This window comes from Raphanus sativus, chromosome 7 (assembly GCF_000801105.2).
Source record: "Raphanus sativus cultivar WK10039 chromosome 7, ASM80110v3, whole genome shotgun sequence".
NCBI lineage: Eukaryota > Viridiplantae > Streptophyta > Magnoliopsida > Brassicales > Brassicaceae > Raphanus > Raphanus sativus.
In genome coordinates, this window is record NC_079517.1 from 407177 (window position 1) to 426876 (window position 19700).

Sequence of the window (19700 nt, forward strand, 5' to 3'; positions counted from 1 at the left end):
TTAAAATAATTATTGATTTTTGATCCAAAATTTAAACCAAACCAATTTATATGTTAAGTTTAAGTATTATCACATATGTTATTCAGATTTATATACAATCTCTTATTTTATTCATAGATTTTAAGAAATTCAAAATATATAATGAATTTAAAATAATAAGTTAAATGAGTTATCCGAACCCGAACTAAACCCACAAAGTTCCGAATATAATTTGAACTGAAATTTAGAAATATTTGAATGGAGCTGAAATTTTAGGCTCCTGAAACCCAAAACCCAAACAGATCTGAATCAAACCTGAATGGATATCTGAACGTCCAGCCCTAGTCATCATTTGAACGAAATTTAGAAATATATGAATGGAGCTGAAATCTTTGCTCCGAAAACCCAAAACCCAAACAGATTCGAAACTAAACGAAATGGATACCTGAACATCCAGCTCTAGTCACTATTATGTAGCATATATATGTCATCATATAATTAATTTTATTGGTCCATCATATAAATAATCATATAATCAAAAATCAACTAATCTCTAGATAAAAGTCTGGTTATGGTTAGGTCAAATAACCAAATAAAACTTAGAAGGGATTTTTAACTTTTTCAAAGTTAATTTGTACCCTAAATGAGTAACTTGTATTATATATGTTGGATCGGACTCAATATAATAATTTGTAGTATCAATTATATTTGTGGAACCGGTCAAATGTAATCTGCCCGAAAAAAATAAATATGTTAAAGTCTCGCTATGGTTAGCGGTTATGGTTATGGGCTGCTGTTGAAATAGGGAAGGCTTGTTAATGATGCACGTATGAATTGTTTTAGAGGTTAGTGGCATTTAACCGTAAATATTAGAAAAAAATTAGGGTTAAGTTTTAAGTGTACTTCAGTTTTAATAGATTAGATTGTCGGTAGCTGGTAGAAACAAAAACATGTAAATTGTCGACAAAAGACCATGTAAATCAATAGATGTAGTTTGAAATTTGGTGGCATTACTACAGGGCAAAATATAAAAGAATGTGACAGCTTATTAAATATGCTTAACGATAATGATTATGGTCATACTTTTACTATTAACCATGTTGGTGGGTCCAACTTCACGTGGTTTCAGCTCCATCGTCACGTAAGCTTACCAGTTTAATATGCCACAGTGCCTTGCGTTCCGCGTCCCGTAAAATCTCTTGTAATCTCCTCTCAACCAATCATAATCAGAAGCCCACGTGGGATAGTCGGACCCACACCGATCCCAATGTTACAATTCAGCACTCAGCAGCTGATACTAGCAGAAACCAGCACTTCCCTTTAGATTAACGATAATATATCTACTGGTTAAATGTATTATTTCTCTTATTTCTGAGTACTGTATCCTCTTTCAAATTTTTTATTATTACTTCATGTTATTCTAATTATCAGTCAAATGGTTGGAAAAAGTGTTCTAATTATCAGTTATCAGGTTGTATTAGCCGATTCCATGAATATAAACACAAACATGTCAACTTAAATTTAAAGCAACATGAGTGATTTGAGTTTTAAATACCTGTAATCAGTAAAAATCAAATAAACCCTTGCCAATTTTAGGCTATTCCGTGACTATATATTTAAAAACCATTGTCCTCCTCTTTTTTCTAGATATTCTGTCTTATAAATATGTCAATGTCCATCTTCATTTCTTTTCTTGGAGTGTTTTCACCTGCCTTCTTCTCCCTTCATCATTTCTCTCGGTATAAGAAACTACTCTTTAAATCTCTATCATACCATGGGTGATCATAACAGCTCACAAGCATCTTACATCCATTTGGTACCGATTTAATCACCTTTCTGTTCTCAAATCACTCTGATCTTGATTTTTTTTAGTTTTGTAAAAGAGATTGATATTTTATTTCTTGGTTGATGATTATATGGTATACAATAGACGATCGTCATTCCCCATCATATATATAAATTTGTTTTTTTTTATGGGACGCAGGTGCATCATTTGATAGAAGAATGTATAGTATTCAACATGGGCAAAGAAGAATGTATGGATGCCCTGCTCAAGCATGCTAATATCAAGCCTATCATCACTTCCACAGGTATACATAACACACGCATATATGTATCGGACTATATATATGAAATGGTAGATTCGATCCAAAAAAAAAGAAGAAGGAGATGGTAGATATATACTCTCTCCGTTTCATAATAGATGATGTTTTAGAAGGATAATCTTGTTTCAAATTAGATGAAGTTTTGAGATTTTAAGGTTACTTTAATTTTATTGGAAACTATTCAACCAATTAGATTTTACAGTCTTTTTAATTATTGGTTAAGTGATTTTAAAATTATATCTTTAAAATATCTTTTAATTAAAGAAATATAATTTTCTTAATTTTTATGCATTAGGTAAAACATCAAGTATTATGAAACAGAAAGAGTATATATTAGATAAGGAGTAAAGAATTGGTTAATATGGCAGTGTGGAAGGAGCTAGCGAAAGAGAACAAGGAGTTCTTCGAGGCATACGAGAGAAGAAGAGAAGAAATACCGACCGAGAAAGAGACAGCTCGAAGAATCCAAGATTTGCTTTCACGAACTTCAATCTAAGACTACGACACCTACTTACATATATGCATGTGTGTGCATGTATGTATGAATAAACCGATTCTATATACGCTTTTAAAATATGTATTGTAAATTTGTAATCTTTAGCAGGGAATGAATAATTATTTTTCGCCAACGGGGAAATCACCTTTTCATCTTGGCTTTGAAATGGTAATCTATTTATCAGTCGAGTATAATATTTTTGCATATTCCCAATTTGGCGATTTTATGGTAATCTATTTATCAGTCAAGTATAATATTTTTTCTTTAAATCCGTTTATATTACTTTTTCTGACAAAATGTTTATATTACTTATGAATGACTTCTATGTAGTTTCGTAGTAAATACCTCCAAACTGTATACCTAGAATTCTTTCTCTAGAATTCTCTCTGCCATTTCTCTAGACTTTCACACTTGAACTTCGCCTCCGGCCAGGACCGGCCCTGGGCTAAAGCTGGTAAAACCCATGCTTTAAGCGCCAAATTATATTATATATTTAGAAGGTAGTAAATTTATGTCAGTTCATTGTAGTGTAGTAGTTGTAGGTGTAAATGTTAACTTATGTGGGCATAATTCGATTCTTGGTCTATTCTTTTAGAGAAAATATATTTTTATAGGTGGTCTGGGCTTTAGGCGCCTAAAACCAACGGACCGGTACTGCCTCCGGCCGGCGGGTTTGGCTCCTTGCCACCGCCGGTCCGGCCAAAGCTTTCTTCTCTTTTTTTCTTCCCTGTTTCGTTTTTCCGACACGGTTTCTTCAATCTTTGTACCGTGTTTTTTTTATTCCGACTACCCACCGTCTACGTTGGTGGTGGTTCGGCTTTGGTGTTCCGGGAGACGGTGGGTTCGCCATCGTTTATCGCCGGCGGTTGAATCTGGGGCCGTACCGTTTCTTTTCCGGTGGCGGTTGCTGGCTTTCGGTCCTCCTGGAAGATTTCGAGCTGTTGAAAAGGTGTTTGATGGCCGAATTCGGAGGAGATCTCGGTGTATCCGATGGAGTCTCTATGAAAGTCGGGCCTTGGCGTAATTGACTCCGATTTCAATATCCCCAATACTGTTGTTGGTGATGAAATCTGGTGGTCGCAATTTGTTGTCCCGGTGTGTTCGGTGGGTGATTCAGTTTCGATTACAGCGTCGACCTCTTCATGGGGAGGAAGTGGATGATTTGCGTTCCGGCGAGATGTCGGTCTTTTGGTCCCGGCGGCGACCACCAACCGCTAGAGATGACGACGCGTCATTTTTCAACACGTGTTCCGTGGTGTTGCGGTTTCCACACACGTGGGGTGAGACGTAGAGAGTGATGGAACTTTGGGTCTCAATTTTTGGATTTGGTGGTTTGGGTCGTGGGCTATCAGATTAGAATATGTGTATGTTTGGGCCATTTTTGGGCCGTGTACTGTTCTTTGTGTTTAATAAATATTTCAGATGGCATTAAAAAAAAAAAAAACTGTATACCTCAAACCTTGTTTTTGAAACAATTAAATTTGATTTTCAAGTAAAACGTAAATAACTTCTGGGCTTAGCTTTATCTCTAAACACTTCATAGACATCATACGGCTCACTCATGACATCCCACCCTTGATAGTTATCATATATCTCTTTTAATTCTGTGCACCTCGACATTAGTTAGTCTGAGCCGTGTTTAGCTAGAAAACACATTGCTCAGAAGAAAACTGCTACGACAGACATCGAATGGTAGGAATGCCGCGTGGAAGACACGTGGGCCACGTGGGAATGTTCGTCACTGTATAGGATTGCGTGTTAGGATTTGGTTAAAAACTCTGCTTGTGTTTCTTTTCCTCTTCTTTTAACATTGAAGCCAGAAATCCGGTGGAATCAGAAAAATATCGATAAATTTGGATTTTATTCATTATTCATTTCGAATACAAAAATTCAGCTATTTCTAATTCTACAAACCATAACAGATATTAATATGTAATATTCATAAGAAATAAATCAAACCAAAAATATTAATATTTTAAAAAAGAATATCTGATTCAGTTCGCTATATGCATGTATTACATATTTTAAATTTTATATATGTCATATAAATATCATATTTTATATAAGTTTTACAATATTTTTATTATTAATTATTAGAATTTTTTAAAAAGTAAATAACTTTTTATTTTTGTAGTAAGTAAATAATAGCATTTTACAGATTAAATCAGATATTTGATAAAAATCTAAAATTTTTAGATATTTAAAATTGAATATCTAAATAACTGCGGATCATATCAATTAAATAGTTAATTATTTGAATAAAATAAATCGGATTAAATACTTTTAAACATCCAAAAAATCTATTTGTGCCCACTTCTAATGTTTGTTATGTTTCCAGTTGATCTTTATTTATTGTTCTCCATATTCAAAACCATGTTTTCGGTTAGTTGACTGGACCATTTTTAACTTTTCTTTTTTTTGTTAGAATTTTTCGTTTCACTTTTTTTATAGGAAATCCAATCATTGTAAATAGACTATTTTACTGTGAAATGAATTTGGATGTTGGTAGTTACAACCACAATTTTTTTATCACTATGGCAATTCAACATCGGTCCATTCTAACTTTTTTCCTTCTGGTTAGCTACAGATGATAAGATGAATAATATTACATGGAGGAACATTAACGTATGTACTTGAGATGGCGAGTCTAGTTTCAGTTCAGTTTAACATATTCACTTCGTCTTATTTATTTAAATATATTAAGCTCACTTATAATATAGTGATCAGTTTGATTCAGCATGAGTATGAGCCGGCTAGAGTCCAATTGAAGCGTGACCAACAAAATATTTTAAGAAACTTCGACATGGTATATACTAGTTATAACCGAGCCGATAAACAGCTATCTATACTATTAAAGTACAAGCACATTTGGATTTTTACTCTGTTTACCTCTATTAAAGAAGTTTTCTTTTGTATTCATTAATGACATTTTGGACATTTTACATTGGTTTCTTTTTTAATTGTTTTTGGTTTGTCATTAACCACCGGTTTCCTAATTCAATTTTGGTATGTGATTATTCCGTGTTTGATACTGCATCATTTTAATATTTTTCCAACCGGACATGTTTGAAATTGCATCGTTTTTTCTCAAACTATTTAATGGTTTGGTTTTAAACCGCTTTTTCCTAAATATAATCCCAACTATCTAACAAAAATTATTTATAAAAAATAAAAATTGTTTATTGGTTCAACCAGTGGTTCAACCGGTAACTGGATTTCGATTTTAGTAGTTTTTATTGGATTTTTAAATTTTGTTTTTTTTTTCAAACCCGAACTGAATTTATCTTTGATCAACCGGTAATCCGTTCAACCGCAGGTCTCAATCGAATTTCAAAACACCGATCAAAACTATAAAACTGTTATATTGATTTATATTTAAAATATCTAATTCAAAATTAAAAACCTAAAAATACATGTATAATATAGTTTTACCGAACATAAATCTGGATATAAAATACATATATGAGACGGATTATATAAATACATATACAAGACGGATTATATAAATGTGATTATATAAAATTTTCACCAAACATAAACCCGCGTTTTGAAAGCGCGGGTCAAAATCTAGTACTTTGTTAAAAGTATACCTTTTCTTCCACTGATGGTGTTATTTCCATAGAATACATTTTCACTGGTATAGTGTTATTTCTATAGAATACTAACAATACCCCCTTCGTTTCTGAAAAAAAAAATATTTTGTTTATAATAATAAATTTTCTAGATTTTAAAATATTTTAATAATTGATGTTGATAAGTTGTATAGTTTTAGGAAAAACTAACTGAATTTTTTTGAATTGTTTAAATATTATTATAGTTGATAGTTATTTGAAAATATATTTTTAAATAAACAATAAATTTAATCATAAACATTCATTATATTTTTAATATGCATGAACAGAGGCAGACGGAACTACACCTAGAGTAGGAGGGGCAGCTGCCCCCATGAATTTTTCAAATTAATGTATTTTTGTACTGACTTTTTATAATGCTCCGGTTTTTATTGAAGTATTAAAATGTATTTTAGAATTCTGTCCTGGATAACAAATATTTCTAGATCGCCACTAACATGAACATTTTTTAAAAAAAAATTCGGGAATGGAGAGAGTAATATTCAAAATAAAATAATATTTGTTAAAATATATGACTGAAGTCTGAAGTTAAATCACATATCAAACAATATCAATCTTTGTTTATATCTTTATTGATAAAAACAGGTAAAGTGAATGCAAACGAGATTAGTTTCCTAGTTCAGATTGTTGATCTTGGCAGCTTTACAAGACACTGTTAATTTTTTCATCCTTTGCAATTTATTTAAAAGAACAAAAAAGTACCTAAATTTGAAAGAACCAACAAGTACCTACATTTGAAAGTTAATCAATATTGTTTCTTCATAACTGATTCGAGTGTGGTAACATTTTCTAGATATCCAGCGTTTGCAAAACGAATTTTAAATTATAGAAAGCGAGCAAGAAAAGATGTCAACATCACGAAGGAGAAAAAGAGCAAGCAAGAAAACGAAATGTTTAAAAAGACAAAGTTTAGAAACAGCAACGAATACGTAATGTAGCGTTCTCATGCAATTTCAGTTATTTTATTTTCTGTTTGTTATTTTAAAAAAACTTTTGGACGGTCCGCTTTATTTGCGTAACCTTCGCATATACTTGTTGTTCCAACGTTGACATCACATTTGGTCAATCTAAGTGTTTTCATGAACGTGGAGGGATTAAAAATAATATTCGTAGCCACAAGTTCACACGAGTATAAGACGAAGAAGAGTTTCAATGAGAATAATTCAACAAATGATTGATTTTTTGTTGTTGTGATTCAGTTATGACTTTTGTTTTGTATGAGTAATGCTGATACTAGCGGTAACCTAAAGATGACTAGTAGAATGGAAACTAGCGAATTGATTAAAACGAACCAAAGGCATTGAATATAAACAATGAGTTTTTGTTTGTATTGATATTAAGTGGTTGATGATGATATCTATCTAAAATGATACTTCTTCCGTGATCAAGTGTATTTTTCATTTCATACACACTTTTAACCAAATCATTCAGCTTTTAAATTTGCCAATGAAGATTTTTTGAAACCTCATAGTCAAATGTTCCAGTTTCCATGATCCTTATAAGCCCATTGATATGAAAGCCCATCAAATCGTTTAAGAACTCCAATTTTTGTTTCAACTCCTTTGATAGTTTTGAAAATAAACTCCGTTCGATACTAATTTCTTAAGAAAATTTGAAAATTCTTATATGCCATCACCAACACAGCGAACTTACGAAAGAGAGTAACGATTTCATAAACTGTATTCCAAAATAAACATATAGCAACATAGAAGAAAACATAGCAATAAACTTAACAGAAAAAATGGAATACTACAGGTATAGAGAGATTACTTCTGAATAGTCTCAGGCCAAACCTGGGCGTTTTTAACTTTGGAAATACTCGCCAGCACAGTTAACGGTGTTACGTCTCCCGTCACGGTTACCTTCTTTCCAGCGAAGTCTATGTTAAACGACGTCACGCCTACACACAACGACCAAAAGCACCGGAAACAGAGTATTTTAACAACCTAAAAGATTGCCGCTAAATCAACGATATAAATAAGTTAGTTGTTAATTATTACCTTTCAGTTTCGAAAGATGTTTCTTGACTTTTCCTGCACAGCCTTTGCAGTGAAGTGACACTCTCAAGACTACCACCTTTACACAAAGATTGTTAAGTTTTATATTTCAGACATAATCTCATGCTTGGCAAACTTAAGAAGTAATAATAATATTCGATGATTTTACTTGATCAGACGATGAGTTCTTCTCCGTTGGCGGCGGTGACGGTGGAGGAGGAGGTGGTGGAGGTTGTGGAGGAGAGAACTTGAAATCCGGAGACGAAACATCTTTATCTTCGAGAGAGCTATGAGATGCTGTCGGAGAAGCTTTTGTAGGTTCGGAGAAAGGAATATTATCCGGAGACGAAGCATCTTTATCTTCAAGAGAGCCTTGAGATGCTGTGGGAGAAGCTTTTGTGGGTTCATAGAAAGGATTATTAGGAGACATAACCGGGTCATAGTCCAAGAACCCATCGAAGAAATCAGGTTGCTTCTTCTCCAAGAAAGACGAAGTAGAAGAAGAAGAAGAAAGATGCTTAGAGGCGTTTATTACCGATGTATCCTCATGAGTCTTGTCCAAACCATCAGACGTGGTTATCTCCGGTTCAATAGGTATTGGAATAGGGTCAGAATCCACAAACCCGTCAAAGAAAACCGGGTTGCTCAATAAATACCTTGAAGAGCCTTGAGGAGTGTCACTGGTGAAACAACTAATAGGTGACTTACCAGCGTCACGCTGACTTTTCTTGCTCTTCCTCTTCGCAGCACGTGTTTGCTCGCTGCTCTCTGGACCTAACCTAGTCTTGAGAGGAGTATGATACGTAGAAGATGAAGAAGAAGGAGCAGAGGAGGAGTTATGGTTTGGAGAAGGAGGAGGAGTGAACCTCCGACCGTCACGTATGATTGGGTTATGACGGTCGATGGCTCGACCACCGAGCCGGACCGTGGATGAAGAAGAAGGTTGTGAGGGTTGGTCCATGGTTGAGCAAATGTTTCTTGTTGATGCTTGAGATGCACATAACATTTTTTAGTCTTCTTCTTTTTTTGCTTATGATGCCAAATAGTTTTAAGAGAGAGTCTGTGTATAGAAATAAAAACAGGGAGAGGTTTATGTGGTGACATAAATGAAATAAGATAAATTTTTTTGGGTTGAGGGAATCCACTTTAGAAAAAGTTGTATTGTTATTCGGATTCTTATGAAGCCAATGTATATGAGATAGTTAGGTGGCCTTTGAAACCGTGGCGAATTATTGTGACTGGAATGAGTTGATGCCTTCATGGCCATGCTTTACTGATAATTTCGAATCTAATTCTCATAACCACCATACTATATAAAGAGGTTCAGAATCTGATGCTTTGGGGGAAGCTTATTATTCCTCTGCTTTTAACTATTCCACTTTCTCGCCATGAAGTGTGTTCTTTAGTAATAAAGCCCATGAGATAAATATAGTTACTAGGCCGTTTTGCGGCCCATTATATTTGAGTTATAAGGGCTTTCAACCCATTAGGCATCGTATAAATTGCCTGCTTCCTCCAAATTAGGGTTTTGGGACACTTGGGAGTTGGAGCCAGAAACGAAAACGAGGAAGCAGAAGAGTTCAACACCAGAAAGCAAAGCTCACGATGGGTACTGAAGATGAACAGTTCCAATACAAATTCCTTGATTTTTTTTTTTTAAGTTGCGTTAGTTCTGATTAGTTTCACACTGTTGTTTAGCAAGGATTAAGGTTCACGAGCTTAGAGAGAGATCGAAGACGGATCTTCAGAGCCAGCTTCAGGAGTTCAAGGCTGAGCTCGCCCTCCTCCGTGTCGCTAAAGTCACCGGAGGTGCCCCCAACAAGCTTTCCAAAATGTACGTTTTTTCGCCTCATACATTTGTTTGGAATTAGTCTTCTTTTTTATTAGGAGATTTTTTTATAATTTTCAAATTTTAGGTTAACGAAAACATTAGCATTTGTCTTTATTGTTCAGAGAAAGTTAGCAATGTTTTAGTTTTATAGCAATTGGAGGAAGAGTTCGTATTTTGTATATGTAATGATGTGTAGTGTAGATATGCAGACCAACTTATATATCTCAAAGCTATATTATTTGTATTCTTAAAGGTTTTGTTGGTTTTTATTTGACAAATGAATTGATTGTAATATTTACTTTTGATCTTTCAGCAAGGTCGTGAGGAAATCAATTGCTCAGGTATTGACAGTGATCTCACAGAAGCAGAAATTAGCACTAAGAGAAGCATACAAGAACAAGAAGTTCTTGCCTCTTGATCTTCGTCCCAAGAAGACACGTGCTATCCGTAGACGTCTTACCAAGCATCAGGTCTTTATTCCATCCAACACCCACATTCTACTTGCTTCTTGCTACAACTGTTGTTTCATCATTGCTAGATTATTTTGACCCATCTTGACGTGTACGCATGAGACTTTGCTCGTTATCCTTTATCTGACATTTTGTTTATTATTGGGTTATTTGTGTTTGCAGTCTTCCTTAAAGACAGAGCGTGAGAAGAAGAAAGAGATGTATTTCCCTCTGAGGAAGTATGCTATCAAAGTCTAGTTTCAATGTTTCATTCTCCAGGATTCCTTACTAGGAATGATTCAGCTTTTTGATTATTCACTTATTTTGTCCACCTTTGTTTTTTTACTCAAGTTTTGTCATGTAACAGTCAAATCTATCTCTCACTCCTCGAAAACATTGTTTCGTAATAATTGAAATTGAACCAGTTCTCGGCTTTGTGTTTTTCCCTAGGTAATTTTGATATTTTGTCAAGGTTTATTTATTTCAATCAGAAGACGAAATGAAAAATAAGTTAGTTTGGGTAATAACTAAGTTTGAACTATTTAGAATTGTAGATATAACATATTCATTGGTTGATTTTTAGATTAGAAACTAAATGCTGATTTGTAGAATCACACATTTGAAAATGGTATGTTAGGACCACAAGGTTGATTGATGTATAAGCTTGTATTGTCGCCTACAAGTCCATTTTACAATTTTCGAACTATAAATAGGAAGAGAACACAGTTTCAAGAGATGAAAACAAAATAGAACAAAAAGAAGTCGACCACAGTGGGAGTCGAACCCACGACCTTTTGATCCGAAGTCAAACGCGCTAATCCACTGCGCTATGCGGTCTGGATGATAATCAGCTTCTCTTTCTTCCTCACCTTCTTTCGCTATATGTATCTGCTTGCCGTAGTAACTATTTGTGTCATTCGCGTGAAGAGCGTGGCACGGTACATGTGGGAAAACGGCTAATTCATACATCAACTGCGGAGTGCGGTCCCGATCAGTACATAAACTGGAGGCTTGTGCAAAAACATACACCAACTCCATTTTTATTTGAAATTCATACATCAACTAATACTCTTGTGTCAAAACCTACATAAACTGCGTTTCCGTTAGTTTGATTGTAACGACAGCTTATGTGGATTTAACGTTGATTACGTGGATTAGGGAGTTTATTACGTGGTATATTAGACCGAGATTAATAATAAACGACGTCGTTTTGGTCTAATATACCACGTAATAAACTCCCTAATCCACGTAATCAACGTTAAATCCACATAAGCTGTCGTTACAATCAAACTAACGGAAACGCAATTTATGTAGGTTTTGACACAAGAGTATTAGTTGATGTATGAATTTCAAATAAAAATGGAGTTGGTGTATGTTTTTGCACAGGCCTCCAGTTTATGTACTGATCGGGACCGCACCCCGCAGTTGATGTATGAATTAGCCGTTTTCCCCGGTACATGTCCATGGAAACAGGCAGATAGCGATGTTTCACGGCCTTATCCAACTTTTGTCATAAGTCTAGCGCGTGAGCCGCTAGTGGAACTAATCTTTTTTTTGTTCAACAAATAGTGGAACTAATCCAATCATGAAACACATGATTTGGGAGTTTCAACCCGACTTTCAACGATAAGTATTTTTCAACGTTTCAACCAGAATTAAGTAACAAAATGGCCGTAATGTTTTGTATCAATCAGTGTCCGTTATTTTCCCACGTTCACACAGATAATACACCCAATAATGGAGGCTCCATTCATAAAAAAAATATCTTGATATGTCATGTACTCATGTTCCAGTGACAATTGTTTTGTTTATCTATATTGTTCAGTAGCAAAGAGAACAACTCCTTTACGTTCAGTTCTTTGTTTTCTAGCAACTTATTTATTTAAAGTTGATCCTATTTGTATTCCGATAACATGCTTTGTTTTCAGCACTTCAAGATATTCAATAGTTTATAGTCTGTTCTATTAACTTGAATAGGTAAAGAATGCAGAAAAGTATTCTTGCTTTTTATTATAATTTTTTTGGCATCTTCCTGCTTATTATTCATAAAAGATCAAAATCTATAATAGAATACTTTTTCTCTGATTAACAACCAATATCTGAAAAAGGGTACTCCTCACTTTACGCATCATACATTAGATAAGCTTTTGACATATATAACAAATGTTTGGTAAAACTGTTATAGAATGAAAATGCAAAATTAAAATGTTCAATTCAAATTTTAGTTTCATTCAGCTTTATTCAAAGTCTCAAACTGTCGTTTAACCTTTTGTTCTACCTTTTGTTCTACTCTAAGTATAGGTGTCAAATGGGCGGTCGTCCATTGGTCGTCCACGTCCATATTTAAATGGACTTAATATGGACACACCCATTTTTTCCATGGGTTATTAATGGACAAAATATGGATGACCATTTAAAAAATGGTTTTTACGGGTTTTGGGTTTCATGTACATGGGTTGTCCAATGGACAAAAAAAAATCTAGGGTTTCAAAAAAAAATTGAATTTTTCTACCAAAACCGAAAAATCGGGTTTTCTCGCCAAAACCGGAAAATTGATTTTTCTCTATCAAAATCGTAAAATCGGGGTTTTCCGCGAAAATTGAGAAATTGGGTTTTCCCGCCAAAACTGAGAAATCGAATTTTTCCGTCAAAACCGAAAAAATCGAGTTTTCTTGCCAAAATCGGGAAATCGAGTTTTCCGCTAAAACCGTAAAATCGCCAAAACCGTAAAATCGGGGTTTCTCCCAAAACTGAGAAATCGGGTTTTCCCGTCAAAACCAGAAAATTGGGTTTTCCCGCCAAAACCGGAAAATAGGGTTTTCCCGCCAAATCGGAAAATCAGGTTTTCCCGCCAAAACCTTAAAATCGGGTTATCCCGTCAAAACCATAAAATCAGGGTTTCCCGCCAAAACCGAAAATCGGATTTTCCCGCCAAACCGTAAAATCAGATTTTCCCGCCAAAACCGTAAAATCGGGGTTTCCCGCCAAAACCATAAAATCGGGTTTTCCGGCCAAAACCGCAAAATCGATTTTCCCGTCAAACTGCAAAATCGAATTTTCCTGCCAAAACCGCAAAATCGGGATTTCCTGTCATAATCGGAAAATCAGGTTTTCCCGCCAAAATCGTAAAATCAAAATTTTCCGTTAAAATCGCAAAATCAAGTTTTCTTGCCAAAACCAAAATTGTTGTATTTGTGAACTAATGTATTGTTGTATTTATGGATTAATTTTAATTTTATGAACTTGTATATATAATTATAGGCTTATAAATTAAAATTTAAAGTTTTTTTTATATGGTCTATTATGGACTGTATGGCAGCCCATAAAAATATGAGTTTTAGTGGATATGATTCTTAATAGACATAGTTCTAATGGACATGATCACTCTTTGTCTACAAACAATAAATGAACAAATGGATATGGGCTAATGGACGTGGACTCGACGAGTTTACAGCTATAACTCTAAGCTTTTAAACAATCACAAGTAACCAAATTATCACGAGTTCTGTACTGTACATGTTTTTATAGATTTGCAATATCACAACTGTCCAGTATAAAATAGTGAGGAATGGTTATACTGTTTCGAGGCGACAGTAAAATAGGTTAGATAATGTTACTGTAATAAAGATCTGGTTAAGAAGATAATTATGATACGAAACAGCACAAGAGGCCAAGACCACGAGCAGAGAAGTTTTCTGTTTCTCCTCCAGAACTCATGTGACTCTTGTCCAATTCATTCCTCCTTCTTCGATCTGTTTACTTCTGTCTAGCGAAAATCTCAAATTCCCAAAAAAAAATTCAACAAAGAATCAATCATGAAAGAGAATTACAAGAAGACGATGACTAAGCAGATAACCGCGAGGCGTGACGACACGCCGTTACACACGGCGGTCAGAGAAGGAAAAACAGAGATTCTCTTGGAGATGATCGGCGAACACGACGGCGCAGAGCTGAAAGAGCTGTTGGCAGAGCAAAACCAGTCAGGAGAAACGGCTCTGTACGTGGCTGCGGAGTTCGGACACACCGACATGGTTAAGATTCTGATGAAACACTCCGACTCTGTCTTAGCCGGAACCAAAGCCAAAAACGGCTTCGACGCCTTTCACATCGCCGCCAAAAACGGCAATCTAAGTGAGTTGACTTTCCAGATATTTTCCATTTGAATAGTCAACGAACAAAACACTTAGGGGATGTATTCAACTTAGCATTTGATGTGATTTGATTTTTAATGGAGTTTTAGATGATTTTAATAAATTGCAGAGATTTAGGTGATTTTTGTTAAACTACTCTAGAATATCACCTAAAACAATGGGATTTGAGTTTTATTTATTTTAACTAAGAAACTCCACCCAAACATCCTAAAATCATCTCAAAACTTTAAAATCCCACAACTTAAAATATTTTCAATAACAGTGGATTTCAGAGTACTTTACGAAATGTCAGTGGATTTTAAATGAGTTTTTAAAATTCATGTTTGAATAACAGTGGATTTGTCATTTTAATACAAATCACCTGAAACTCTCAGTTGAATACATCCCCCTTAATGTGAACTTATTGTTGTTGTAGAGGTTCTTGATGTGTTAATGGAGGCAAACCCAGAGCTTTCATTTACATTCGATTCATCCAAAACGACGGCGCTTCACACGGCGGCTTCTCAGGGTCACGGAGAGATCGTTTGTTTCCTGTTGGACAAAGGTGTGGACTTAGCCGCTATTGCGAGAAGCAACGGTAAAACGGCTTTGCACTCTGCTGCTAGGAACGGGCACACGGAGATCGTGAAAGAGCTGATTGCGAAGAAAGTTGGAATGGTTACGAGAGTCGACAAGAAAGGCCAAACCGCGCTTCATATGGCGGTTAAAGGACAGAACGCTGAGATCGTCGATGCGTTGATGAAAGCAGATCCTTCGTTGATCAATGCTGCTGATAATAAAGGAAACACTCCTCTCCATATCGCTGTCCGTAAAAACAGAGTAGAGGTAAGTTTTTGTTGTTGCAAAGTTAGTAGCGGTAACATTCCGATAATTTTCGGTATAAGTTAAAAAGCTTAAAGAGTATCTGATTATTTATATCATTTACTTAACATCTCAGTTTATATCACTAAAAGGAACTTTAGAATTAAGCATCCATGTAGTAAAACGATATGACCTATTCGATATTGATTTGTTATACGGTGATACAGTGATTATAGAATCAGTAAACAAGTCTTTCGAGTTTTCGAAAAATTAACACACCGTCTAACCTAACCAAATCTATGATCGATTAAACAGGCGTAGAGACTTTAGTCATGGACCGTCAGGGCATTATAGAATCTTTCATAGTTAATTGTTATTGATGTTGTTTCAAAGTGAAGACTCTTTTCTTCTTTTCTTTGCAGATTGTTCAGACGGTTTTACAGTATGGTGAAGTGAGTAGAGTGGCGGTTAATAAATCCGGAGAGACAGCTCTTGATATCGCTGAGAAAACCGGTGTGCACGAGATTGTACCGCTTCTTCAGAAGATCGGTATGCAGAACGCAAGATCCATCAAACCAGCTGCAAGGGTGGAACCGTCAGGCTCCTCGAAGAAACTGAAAGAAACGGTCAGCGAAATAGGCCACGAGGTGCATACTCAGCTCGAACAAACCGTGAGAACGAGAAGAGAGATTCAAGGAATCGGTAAACGTGTCAACAAAATGCACACGGAAGGACTCAACAACGCCATAAACTCCACGACCGTCGTAGCCATTCTCATAGCAACCGTCGCTTTTGGAGCTATCTTCAACGTTCCGGGCCAGTACACGGATGATCCTAAAAACGTTCCTCCAGGGTATACACTAGGAGAAGCAAGAGCAGCTTCGAGACCCGAGTTCTTGATCTTTGTCGTGTTTGATTCTTTCGCCCTCTTCATCTCTTTGGCAGTGGTTGTGGTTCAGACATCAGTTGTGGTAATAGAGAGGAAAGCTAAGAAGCAAATGATGGCGATTATCAACAAGCTAATGTGGATGGCTTGCATAATGATCTCAGTGGCGTTTTTATCGCTGTCTTTTGTTGTTGTGGGAGATAAGCAGAGGCCATTGGCGATTGGTATAACAGCCATTGGAGCTTTAATCATGGTTTCAACGCTTGGGACTATGTGTTATTGGGTGGTTGCTAATCGGATTGAAGGTTCTAAGTCGTCTCCAGCTTCAATGATGTCTGATTCTGAGTTAGTTGATCACAAGCATAACCGGAAGCTTTATGCGGTTTGATTGGAGTGAAGGAAGGGAGCAGTTAAAAACCGTTTTAAGAACAGAGAGATTTTTGTATCCAGAAATAAAGGAGATCTCCCTGTTTGCAAAGGTTCTGTACTTCTGTATATGTAAGAAATGAAAAATAGTATATATCATTGTAAAAGCTTTTACATGAACATTACTTTGCAAGTAAGTAACAAAAGAAATGTAATGGATTACTATTCTAAGGAGATCTAGTGCCTTCAGAGTTCATACTATTGTAAGCAAATAGTAAACTAACGAAGAAGAAAATAGTTGATTAATATATAGTCAGACGACATACTGTATCCTTGATGAGTCTTGGAGCATAAGCGTCAGAAATCAAGCATGCCATGTTTGGTGTATGGCAATATTCAGTGGCGGACCCAGGATTGAATTTAACCTGGGTCAGATTATGTACATAAAAGGGAAAAACAAGTAAAAGTGTCACCATGAGGGTTTGATCCCTGGTTTTAGGGGGGTCAGTTGAGGAACTTTACCAAGAGACCTACAGATATTTCCATGTTTCTATGGACAAAATAACATTTATAAAAATTTAAGGGGTGTCAAGTGCCACCCCATTGGACTACATAGGTCCGCCATTGGCAATATTATGATTTGTTTTTTTTTTGTATCTCTTTTATTCAAGAATTGTTTTGCTACCATCTCTGTTTCATCCGGAAATTATTAACTGGGAGTTTGAAGCTTTCTGTCATTATTGTACAAACGAAGCAACATGAATTGTCCACGGGACCACGTCTGTCTAAATTCGATTTATAAATAATGTATAACAAACTAAGGAAAAATATCTTATGTATTCATTTCCGATTTTAGGAAACACATTCAGGTTTGGTTATCTTCCACGTAAATAGTATTGTTGAAAAGAAAACTGATGATACGACAAAAGGTTTTCATATTTTAGTTTCTTTCTTGGTCGTGAATCTATGTGTAGTTCTCCAAGTCCCCACTAAGCAATAATCATACCAGGCGTGACATGAATTATGGTAAGCAATTGAATATTAAATCCTCGAATTGTTCCACTAAAGTATCCATCATGCACTAAACAACCATCGTATAAGTGTGCCTAATATATATTTCTTTTATCATTTATAATTTGTAAATTGTGTAAGCTAAATCTTATAATGCGGTTTTGTAAAACGACGGCCTGTTGACTCTTCCAGTATTAAACATACGATGCCAACTAATTAAGTGGGGATCATTACGCATATTTTAATTGAATGACTATACCTCATTCTCTTCGGAGTCGACATTAAAAGAATATTTGTGCTGAATTTGCATAGAACTATTAACACTGCAAAGGAAAATGAATCAGCATGGTACTTTTTATGTTCATAAATAATATTCGACATTATAAAAACGAAAATGTATTGGTTTTATTGAGATTATATATTCCTACGTGGCTAAGTCAGAATTTGAGTTTTTTTGGGTGTTATGACCGATGTTAAAATTTATATAAACGAAGTATTAGTTGTATCTTGAAACACATACATGATCATCTATAGGGTCTACCTAGTAATTTAATTTGAAAGATATAGCAACTTGGAAAATAATATATGTTTTAGGCTTTTAGCTACGATTCTTCTTTTACTTGTGTTGAACAACTTTATTTTACACTTTTACAGGGAAGTATTTTTTTTACACCTTTAGTAAATCCATGGGCATCCGATGCTGGAATTTCCCGCCGAATAGTTTTTCAATATAACTATTTCTTTTCTCTTTGGGTAAGAAAGCTTCATATATTTTTTCTAGTTCATAACATGTATATTTTCAATTCTAACATTAAAATATACATGTTATGAATTAGAAAACATTGCAAAAATAACTTTTCTTTCCAAAAAAATTGCTATTAAGATTTTAACATTGAACTTAACTCGCAACCAATAAAACTTTGTTATTTTCTATCATCCTGAAATAAAAAAATACTTACTAATGCATGAAGAAAGATCATCTATATGTACTACAAGATATTTATACAAAAGCAAGATATACCATTAAAATTATCTATACTACAAGTTTAAATACAAAACAAAATCAAAAGTAAATAAAAAAAGAAGAAGAAGGAGGAGGCAGATAAACCAGTTTAAGATAACTCTCAAAAACAAAGAAAAAAAAACTCAAATATAATTAAAAGCTTAATACAAGAAGGTAATGCATGAACTTAGCTAGTTTGGATCAACAACATCTACGGTCGCAGCACAAGAGAGTAACCTTCGAAAAAACCTGAACATAACAGAACAAGCTTGTTCTCTCTTCTTTTTCTTCTTTCTAACTCTTCTCTTCTCACGACGGCTACCCGGTTTTGACTTCTCAACAATGACATCACTTTCCTCCTTATTCCCCTTCCTGAACGAGGCCGTTTCCTTAAACCTCCCTAGACACGAGGTTTGCGTCGATGACGGCACTACCTTCTCCGCTTTGCTCTTATCGTCATCTTCTCGAGAGAACGTGTAGCTCCTGAGATACATCTGCCGGCATGAGATGCTATCCACCACACGCGCTGTAGGTACGCCGCCTCCTCGTCGGACGGAGCGGACGAACTCGGCGTCCGACTCAGGCCATTTATAGAGATTCACGTACGTGGTACGAGGCACGCGTGTGTCACGTGCATCGTCGATGCAGCTAGAGATGCATACTGAGTTCATGTTCTCTAGTTTTTGTTGTTGTTGTGATAATACTTTTCCCCCTGCGGTGATTATGTATTGTGTGATATATATGAGTGCTTTTATTTCTTTAAAAAAGGTTTAGAGACGTGGAGGAATAAGTGAAGCTTAAATTTAAAGAAAAGATAAGTGGAAATGAAAGAAGAAATGTTGAAAGAGCATGATTAAGGGAGGCAGGGGATATTATTTTACTTTCATAGAAGAGAAAGAGAGAAAGAAAACATATGTGACAACTAGTGGTGGTGGGGGTGGAGGTAATGACTGCTTTTTTTGTTTGTTTTAAAATCAAAGCAATATTAGTAGT

General features: G+C 35.3%; 5 protein-coding genes and 1 non-coding gene across 6 annotated transcripts; 3 read left to right on the forward strand and 3 right to left on the reverse strand.

Moving 5' to 3' along the window:
• The first annotated feature begins 1466 nt into the window (after nucleotides 1–1466).
• On the forward strand, nucleotides 1467–2713 carry LOC108816061 (uncharacterized). Its single transcript, XM_018588630.2, has 3 exons — nucleotides 1467–1795; nucleotides 1964–2069; nucleotides 2453–2713. Exons 1-3 carry the CDS (start codon nucleotides 1754–1756, stop codon nucleotides 2578–2580), a joined length of 276 nt encoding a protein of 91 aa, XP_018444132.1. The 5' UTR covers nucleotides 1467–1753; the 3' UTR covers nucleotides 2581–2713.
• Nucleotides 2714–7810: 5097 nt separating this feature from the next.
• Nucleotides 7811–9301, reverse strand: LOC108814828 (protein SODIUM POTASSIUM ROOT DEFECTIVE 1). The gene is made up of 3 exons (XM_018587458.2): nucleotides 8379–9301; nucleotides 8213–8288; nucleotides 7811–8112 (listed from the first exon to the last, which is right to left on the reverse strand). Exons 1-3 carry the CDS (start codon nucleotides 9213–9215, stop codon nucleotides 7979–7981), a joined length of 1047 nt encoding a protein of 348 aa, XP_018442960.1. The 5' UTR covers nucleotides 9216–9301; the 3' UTR covers nucleotides 7811–7978.
• A 391-nt stretch (nucleotides 9302–9692) lies between these two features.
• Nucleotides 9693–10924, forward strand: LOC108815006 (60S ribosomal protein L35-4). The gene is made up of 4 exons (XM_018587664.2): nucleotides 9693–9818; nucleotides 9908–10043; nucleotides 10354–10510; nucleotides 10673–10924. The coding sequence occupies exons 1-4, from the start codon at nucleotides 9815–9817 to the stop codon at nucleotides 10745–10747; spliced, it is 372 nt and encodes a 123-aa protein (XP_018443166.1). The 5' UTR covers nucleotides 9693–9814; the 3' UTR covers nucleotides 10748–10924.
• Nucleotides 10925–11252: 328 nt separating this feature from the next.
• On the reverse strand, nucleotides 11253–11326 carry TRNAR-UCG (transfer RNA arginine (anticodon UCG)). Its single transcript has one exon. It is a non-coding gene; the product is annotated as a tRNA-Arg (tRNA).
• A 2698-nt stretch (nucleotides 11327–14024) lies between these two features.
• On the forward strand, nucleotides 14025–16927 carry LOC108818037 (ankyrin repeat-containing protein At5g02620). The gene is made up of 3 exons (XM_018590886.2): nucleotides 14025–14620; nucleotides 15056–15465; nucleotides 15864–16927. Exons 1-3 carry the CDS (start codon nucleotides 14305–14307, stop codon nucleotides 16713–16715), a joined length of 1578 nt encoding a protein of 525 aa, XP_018446388.1. The 5' UTR covers nucleotides 14025–14304; the 3' UTR covers nucleotides 16716–16927.
• Nucleotides 16928–18666: 1739 nt separating this feature from the next.
• Nucleotides 18667–19644, reverse strand: LOC108815914 (uncharacterized). The gene has a single exon (XM_018588446.2). The coding sequence runs from the start codon at nucleotides 19376–19378 to the stop codon at nucleotides 18899–18901; it is 480 nt and encodes a 159-aa protein (XP_018443948.1). The 5' UTR covers nucleotides 19379–19644; the 3' UTR covers nucleotides 18667–18898.
• Between the last annotated feature and the right edge of the window lie 56 nt (nucleotides 19645–19700).